General features: G+C 32.2%; 1 protein-coding gene across 2 annotated transcripts; it reads left to right on the top strand.

Annotated features, from left to right (window-relative positions):
* Positions 1 to 4,532: 4,532 nt before the first annotated feature.
* On the top strand, positions 4,533 to 6,739 carry LOC126836962 (E3 ubiquitin-protein ligase NRDP1-like). 2 transcript variants are annotated; one of them, XM_050570683.1, is made up of 6 exons: positions 4,533 to 4,692; positions 5,049 to 5,078; positions 5,229 to 5,276; positions 5,685 to 5,714; positions 6,099 to 6,209; positions 6,269 to 6,739. In XM_050570683.1, exons 1-6 carry the CDS (start codon positions 4,621 to 4,623, stop codon positions 6,569 to 6,571), a joined length of 594 nt encoding a protein of 197 aa, XP_050426640.1. In that variant the 5' UTR covers positions 4,533 to 4,620; the 3' UTR covers positions 6,572 to 6,739. The 2 variants fall into 2 exon arrangements, with proteins under 2 accessions (XP_050426640.1, XP_050426646.1); XM_050570689.1 differs by lacking the exon at positions 5,685 to 5,714.
* The last annotated feature ends 1,824 nt before the right edge of the window (positions 6,740 to 8,563 follow it).

The following is an 8,563-nucleotide window of genomic DNA, read 5'->3' as shown; positions in this document are numbered from 1 at the left end:
TCAAACCTCCTCCACCTATTTTCATCCGTGGAGTATTAGATTTTCACACACTTCGAACATGTTTAATCGATATAATCGGCGCCAATAACTTTGTTGTTAAAGCAACTACCAAGAACTTAAAAGTCCAAACTACCAACTCCGACTCATATAGATCAGTCATCAAATATCTAAAAGAAAATAAGGCTGAGTTTCATACCTACCAAGCTCAAGAAGACAAACCCTTCCGAATAGTCATTCGTAATCTCCACCCTTCCACTCCAACATCCGAAATAGGCTCAGCGCTTGAAGAAATTGGAGGATATACAGTCCGAAATGTCTCCAATGTTTTAAACAAAACTACAAAAAATAAACTCCCAATATTTTTCATTGATTTGGAACCCGCTGAAATCAACAAGGACGTCTTTCATATTAACTCCTTACTAAATACCAAAATAAGGATCGAAGAACCATATAAAAGACGCACTGTTATACAATGTACAAATTGTCAAGAATATGGTCATTCTAAATCATACTGCGCACACCCTCCAAGATGTGTTCGTTGTGCCGCTTACCACCCAACTTCTTCCTGTACGAAAACCAAAGATCAGCCACCAGTTTGTGTTCTCTGTGGAGGAAATCATACCGCAAATTACCGTGGATGCCAAATCCACAAGGATCTTCAAAAACTACACTATAGTAAAAAAATTCCAAATAAAAAATATAATTCAATAAAAGATGTAAATTACAGTAATATTGTTAAAGGGGGGGACGACTCCGGTTATAGAACTCGTCAGGATCCTCCTGATATTAAAAATACCTCATCTTTTCCAAACCTAACCCACCAACATCTCCATTCCAACGCTCCAAATAATACACCCCCAAACACAACTATTAATCCACCTGAGTTTAATATAGCTACTCAACTTTCCTCCTTCATTTCTGAATTTAAATTAATAATTAACCCTCTCATATCACTACTCACAACAGTTATAAATAAACTTATGAAAGATGGTCAGTAATCAACCAAATATAAACGTACTAAAGATATTGCTTTGGAATGCTAACGGTTTAAAACAACATGATTCTGAACTGCTAAATTTACTATCAGAAAAACAAATCGATCTGGCACTTATTTCTGAAACCCACTGTAAACCAAACTCTAAACTATTTTTCCCTGGTTTTAAGGTTTATAGAGCTGATCACCCCGACAATACTGCTCATGCAGGATCTGCTATTATTATTTCCTCTAAAATCCAGCATCAGTTACTCCCTATTAACCAAACCCCTACTATACAGGCAACTAATATCCAAATAACATTAAATCACACACCGATCAAAATATCTTCAGTTTACCTTCCCCCTCATCCTGCTATCACTTCGACACAACTAAAAGATTTTTTAAAATCCCTAGGGCCAAACTTCTTGGCTGGGGGCGATTTTAATGCCAAACACTCCCAATGGGGTTGCATATCCGACAACTCAAGAGGAAAAATACTCCAAAAAATCATTAACAATAACAATTACACATCCATATCGCCAAATGGTCCTACCTACTGGCCCCAACACGAAAATAGACACCCTGATATATTAGATTTCTTTCTTTCAACACTACCTAGAACTATGAAATTCTCTATTAATAACCTAAATGACCTTAGCTCAGACCACACTCCTGTCCTTCTAAAATTAAATGAAAGTCCAGAACTTAATCTTATACATCCTTCTTTATCACAAGGCCCAGTAAATTGGAAAGAATTCTCTGAAATTATGCAAAACACTACTAATCTAAATATCTCCCTTAAATCAAAAATTGATATAGAAAACGCTGCCCAAGACCTCGTAACTTCTGTACAATCTGCCGTCCACAATGCGTCATATCCAACCAGTAAACATCAATCAAATAATCATACTTTGCCTTTATATATTAAAACGTTGATTTCCGATAAAAGACGTGCACGCTCCAGATGGCAGAAATATCGATATCCTTCCGACAAACAAATATTTAATCACTTAACGAACACTATTAAAAAATTAATAATAAAACACAAAACTGAGTACTTCGAAAGAAAATACCAGTCCTTAAACTCAAAAGATGGCTCACTTTGGAAAACTACCAAAAGCTTACTTAACATAAAACAACAACTTCCACCTATAACTAGCCCAAATGGATCCTTGGCCATCTCTGACAAAGAAAAAGCCAACCTTTTCGGAGAGCATTTTTCCAACATTTTCAAACCACATACTGACGTATTTCCCAACCACGAACACTTAGAAAAGGTTAATATTTTTGTCAATAGTCCTCTTCCAATGTCATTACCTGCAAAACATACCTCACCAAGTGAAATCAAATTTTTAATAAATAAATTAAAAGAAGGGAAATCACCAGGACATGACCTCATAACTAACAAAATCCTCAAAAATTTGCCAAAAAAAACAATTGTTCTAATAACTTATATTTTTAATTCCATGCTGCGAATTTCTTATTTTCCATTAATATGGAAAATATCCACAATAATTGTTATCCCCAAACCCAACAAATCAAAAAATGAGATTACTTCCTATAGACCTATCAGCTTACTCCCAACTCTCGCCAAATTGTTTGAGAAAATTATACTCATAAGGATAAGACCAATATTACATGCCCACAACATAATTCCTAATTCCCAATTTGGCTTTAGATCCAATCACTCGACTGTTCACCAAATTCACAGACTAACAGATCAAATTTGTTCTTCTTTTGAAAAAAAACAATATTGTCCAGGGGTATTTTTGGATGTGGCCCAGGCCTTTGACCGTGTATGGCATGAAGGCCTACTCTTCAAACTCAAATTGTTTCTACCTGCCCCATATTACTTAATAATTCGTTCTTACTTAGAAAATAGAAGTTATAGAGTCAGATATGGTAATTCCTTTTCACCATACCACCAAATTAAAGCAGGAGTGCCCCAGGGCAGTGACCTCTCCCCTGATCTATTTAATGTTTTTACGGCTGACATTCCAAAAACACCAAACACTATTATGGCTACTTATGCAGACGACACTGCAATACTCTCCCCAGGAAATGATCCAGAAGTTACTTCCAATTTCCTTCAAACTCACTTAAATCTAATTGATTCCTGGTCATCTAATTGGAGAATTAAAATTAATCCAGATAAATCTGTGTACGTTCCCTTCACACTAAAAAAATCTGTTCCACCCCCTCCCCAATTCCAAGGAATACTTATTCCAATATCCTCGGAAGTCAAATATCTTGGTGTCACACTCGACAAACGATTAACTTGGGGCTCCCACATTAAATCTAAAAGAAAAATTCTCAACAGCAGACTCCATTTACTACGTCCAATCCTCAAATCAAAATTACCTTTCCACAATAAAATTATTATATACAAACAAATCCCTATTAAGGCCTATTTGGACATATGCAATCCAAATTTGGGGATGTGCAAAACCATCCCAACTTCGTACCTTACAAGCTTTCCAATCTATCACTCTACGTATTATCTCTTCTGCCCCATGGTATGTATCAAACTGCACACTTCAAAATGACTTTAAAATAGAACCAATAAACCACTTAGCCATAAAACACTACAAAAAATTTCATTCCAAATTACACACTCATTCTAACCCTTTAATATCTCAACTTGCTTCTAATTCACTCCCCGGAAATCCACCTCGCCGACTCCGAAGACATTGGTGTCGAGATCTGTTAATACAATAATTCAAATTAATCTAATTAAAAATAATTAGAACAAAAATCACGTTAGGTTCTATTACTGGATAGCCTCCCTCCTCATATCAAATCACCGTTTCTATTTGTTTATTTTTTTTTCCCTCTCTCTGTATATATAACAATGTAACTATTTGCTTATTATGCCTTGCAGCATAGATTGTAAATACTCTTTTATAAAAAAAAAAAAAAAAAAAAAAGATTTTAAAATTATTATAAAAGTAATGATTTGGCTTATGGGTTGTAATATCAGCTTTCAGTAAAATATAAAAACGAACACACCAGTATTTTAAGCACATTTATATCAATAATACTTATTAATATTTTATTATATATAATGTATAATACTAATATTTTGCATAGAACAAAGTAAAAAATAGATACATGTTTCTTCTAAGCTATACTGCTATATTGCTTAATCCAGGATCTCTGATATCTGCGATAAATAGAAATATATTAAACAAATAAGGTTATACTAAAAATATGTTTGATTTTTTGCTGGACAAACAACCGTATAATTAAAATACAAGATTCAAGGAGTGTCTAAAACGGATGTTGTCCAACTTTAATCCTAACCATAAAGGGGAGGAGGGGTCCCATGATTCTTATTTAAAATTTTAAAAATTAAGGTTTTTGTACAATACATATTGTAAACGTTGAAAAAATTGTCATTTTAAAAGTTTGCAATAAAACTAATAGCGCAATATATCATGTTCAATAGTAATTACGGTATTTTTCATAGTTGTCTGTGTTTGTTCAGTCAACTAATGTAAATTAAATAATTAAATAAATAATGTTCTGAGACGATTTACTTTAAAACTGGCTTTTATTGCACACGTGAGTCATTTATGTGTTGAATTTCGTAAAGTTAAAAGTCTTTAAATTAGTAACCTTTATTAACATAGAAACACAAAAATATGTGTATCAAGTATATCAGTTTACTGTGTTTAATTTATAATATGCCAACAGAGAATTGTGCCGGAAACGGGGTAAGTATAATTTGTTCAACGTTAACATGCATACTTTTTACAAAGTATTATTGTTATTAACGTTAGGTCGTTTTTAAGTATGAGTAAACACCAGAACGTTCGGCAAACAAAATATTTAACATTAATACACAGAAATTGTACTTTATTGGGCCAAAAATTTTAGTAGTTCGCCACTTATCTTTCAAAATCAAGAAAACGCCCAAAAAAATTACCCTCATTTTTTACTCTTAATATTACCGCGCTCTATAAATTACTTAAACATTTGTATGGGATATTCTTTGGACATAGTACTACCGACAACGTTGACAAACCACTATGCACCAACCTCACTGTACTAGCTTCTTTATTTGTTACAGATGAAAAAGTATAGCCGTTTGGGAATGAATGTAATTATATCTTGTTTTTTAATTACATAACACATTGCTGAAGCAAGTTTTCGAAATTTGCTTACGTATATATTATTATAAAATTAATACATACTTAATTTTACTAAATGTTTAATAGCAAATATCATAATATGGTGTCATTGTTTTTAGACCGATGAACCGGAAACGTCTAATTCTATTGAAGACATGAATAACAAGGTAAGAAATTGTTAATCGATTTTTTTTTCTTTCGTTATTATTAACTTTATAAAAAAGAGTAGAAACTATTTTTTTTTTTTTTAAGTTTTTAAGAAAAATGTTAAAAATACTTATTATAATAATTAATAAAGGGTACTTTATATGTAAGCAAAAATAAGTGTAGATTCGATGCATAGCTGAGATGTTATTGTTTCTACTAAACCATTTCACACATAATCTCTTTCTCCTAGGAGCGATGGAATCTTTTACTTTATTTCGCTCTTCTAGATAAAGTTTCAGGGCTCAAGATCTGAAAAATAGGCTGAAGGAAATTTCAGAATAGGGCTATAATATATTATGCAATTTTCTCAAAAAATCGTATTCAAACGTTTAATTTATAATACTGTACTGGCTTATTTTTTATTACAGATGAACAAGTATAGCCGTTTGAGAAAAAATGTAATTGTATTTTTTTTTTTTTTGAGTACATAATAAAAATTTGTAGGTACTAAATTAACACTGAAACACATTTTAAAGATTTTCCTACACATATTATTTTATTTATTAATACATACTTAACTTCACTAGTTGTTTAATTGTAAAATTATACGTTTAGTATAGACATTTGCATGTAAACATTTGCAGTTATAAATAAGTACCTACTTATCACGTTAGTAGTGTTCTCAACGGACGCCATTCCCCAAGTTTTTAAGAATTTTTTTTCAAAAAATCTCACTTTAGAGTGGGTAGAGTCCTCGTAAGACCATAATATATGTTTTATCCATTCGCGTGTACTCAGTATTTGTTCTTCCAATTCATTACCGTGTCTTTTTTTTTTTTTAGACCAATAAACCGGAAAAATATAAAACAATTGAAGAATGGTCACATGACTTTGAACGAGCGACCGATATAGATTGGGATAAAGTGCTAAGTAAACCTTCGGAATATCAAAAAGTAATTTTTGTATAAAATACATTATTCAAAAACATATTTAACCGTTATTATTTTCAAAGAATGAAATAAAGGAAGCATTGGTTAAAACTAATTGTCCAGATCATATTTTGGAAGGTCTTCTTGTGAAGAGTGAACATCGTAACTGGCCTTACGAGGTAGAACAATCAGTACTTGGACGTTTCACAAGTCATTTAGACAAATATAAATGTAGACGACTTCCAGAAACACCAGCAGTAATTGTGGTCCCTTCTGAAAATGAAACGCTGCCCAAAGACTATAGGCTTCAGCCGCCAGGACTTTTATTCATTTTCGAAAAAGTTAAAACAATCTCTGATATTTTAGCTACTTCAGATTTTGACTGAAAATCGTCCCAGGAGAATTTTATTTTACCGGCTCAAAAAACTATATATAATTATTTAAAAAAAAATAATATTTTAGTTGACTTATACATGTTTTAGCATACTGCGCTTGGCTAAAAATTGTATTTATTTTTGCTAACGGGATTAAATAAAATGAGTGTATTATATTGATCTAGACATTATTTGATTTAATAAAGCTATAATATTCCTCCCTCTATTTTATTTATACTCTTCAGTGTTCAGAATGTTTTAAATTACTTGTATTTTTTATAATGTGCTCTCATCGTTCAGACCGCAAATAATATATGTAACAAATAGTATTTATTTACAGAAAACACTTTAAACATTTGATAAAAGAAGGTTTACTTATTGACACGTGCAAGAAGTATGATATCTGTAAAGGTAGTTGTTTTTTTTTTCATACATTTTCAGTCCTGTTATTTGGCTAGCTTCTATTAACTTAAGTGTACTTGATATTATCTAGTCCTGAGATTCTCCCAGGATAACGATATCGTTCCATGGACTGTTTTTTTTTTTTAATTTCTCTTACCACTTGGTACTTCAATACCAAACTAAATCGTACTGGATGCAATGCGTCCCTTTGTCTTAGCCCTGTTTTTACTTCAAAGCATTTGGTTGTTTCATCCAGATAACGCAATTGACACATTGTATTATTATTGCAGTTTTTGATTAATCTCACAAGTTTTGAAGGGATGACAAAATGTTTAAGTACCGTCCAATGTTGACCCCTGTTAATGTTGTCGTTCACTCCTCCACATTTCTACAAGGCGTCGTATGGTTTTTAAGGTGGCATTTAAAATTAATATGGAATATTCGTGGGACACCTTGTAACGACTATAGGCATGTGTTTTAGTACAAAAAAAAACATTTATTGTAGGCATACGTCAATATGTAGAAACCAACAACCTTAAATAAATAAATCACTTTTGATAGGAAAATAGTTCAGTGTCTTGAATTTCAGCTGAACCTTTCGATTTGGCTGTACGGCTAAATTTTTCATTTGCCAGAAACTGTGTTGTATTTGTACTCAAAATGGTCGCTTATTCCACTTTATATACTTTCATAGTGTTTTTCTCGTGTAAGATGTTTATGAACGCAAACGAATTTCACAATATGGCGAACGTGCTGAACGCGATTTTAGCAAATCCCGGATGGCAAAATTTTGGTGACTTGGAAATTAAAGTGAAATCAAAAAACGGAATTCAAGGTTACAAGGTGAACGAATTGCTTCAGACTTGCCCTGACGGTATGATAGTAAACGAAGATAATGTAACAACTAAAATGGAACAAACTAATCAGTTGTTTAACTGCTGTTTTATTTCTTAAGTTATTTGGTTACCAAATCATATTACAACGACAGCGTTCGCGCAACGACTTATTCCTAAAAACGATCGAAAAATTAAATTTAGTCGTACAGCGTACGAAACATGTGCTTTTATTTTTTGGTTGGTTAGGTAAACGAGAGATCAATGAGGCCCTATCCGAATTACTAAATCGGTTTTCCAACGACTTTATTACAAATCCAGGGGAAATAAAAATTGAAAACTTGACACAAGTCCGTGCAAATATGGTCGTATTTTTTACCAAATACTGCTCGTTGCCAATTAGTAACAGCGAAGTTGTTTGTTTACCTAAATTATTGGAAATGTCAACGCTTGATATTTCGGAATTATTTACAAAGAGTGTAGAAGATTTCATACAAAGAGATTATCCAAGCTTAGGGTTCCCAAACGACTCGGCTTCAAGCAGTACCACAACGCATGCTGATACGTTGACAGATTGATTGAATAATATGATACATTATATAGTATATACAATAGAAACGTTATATTTTATTAAAAATACTTGTTTTGTAAATTACATTATACATTTTTAATGGCAAACTTATTCTAATCTTATTCTTTTGTGTTATTTCAATACAACAATAAACCTAAATATTTTCTGAATATTGTCAAACGTGATTTCAGTCCTATT

Source organism: Adelges cooleyi, unplaced genomic scaffold (genome assembly GCF_023614345.1).
Source record: "Adelges cooleyi isolate 19-005CV unplaced genomic scaffold, UGA_ACOO_1.1 ACOO_flye_CR_arks_rails_tigmint_CR_PRNA_10, whole genome shotgun sequence".
Taxonomy (NCBI): domain Eukaryota; kingdom Metazoa; phylum Arthropoda; class Insecta; order Hemiptera; family Adelgidae; genus Adelges; species Adelges cooleyi.
Note: the sequence above shows the minus strand (reverse complement) of the source record. Positions and strands in the feature narration are given on the sequence as shown.

Coding starts and splice junctions, on each gene's coding strand:
- LOC126836962 (XM_050570683.1), top strand. CDS start 4,621: ATGTGTATCAAGTATATCAGTTTACTGTGTTTAATTTATAATATGCCA. Junction 4,693..5,048: donor AGAATTGTGCCGGAAACGGG/GTAAGTATAATT, acceptor TATTTGTTACAG/ATGAAAAAGTATAGCCGTTT. Junction 5,715..6,098: donor ATAGCCGTTTGAGAAAAAAT/GTAATTGTATTT, acceptor TTTTTTTTTTAG/ACCAATAAACCGGAAAAATA.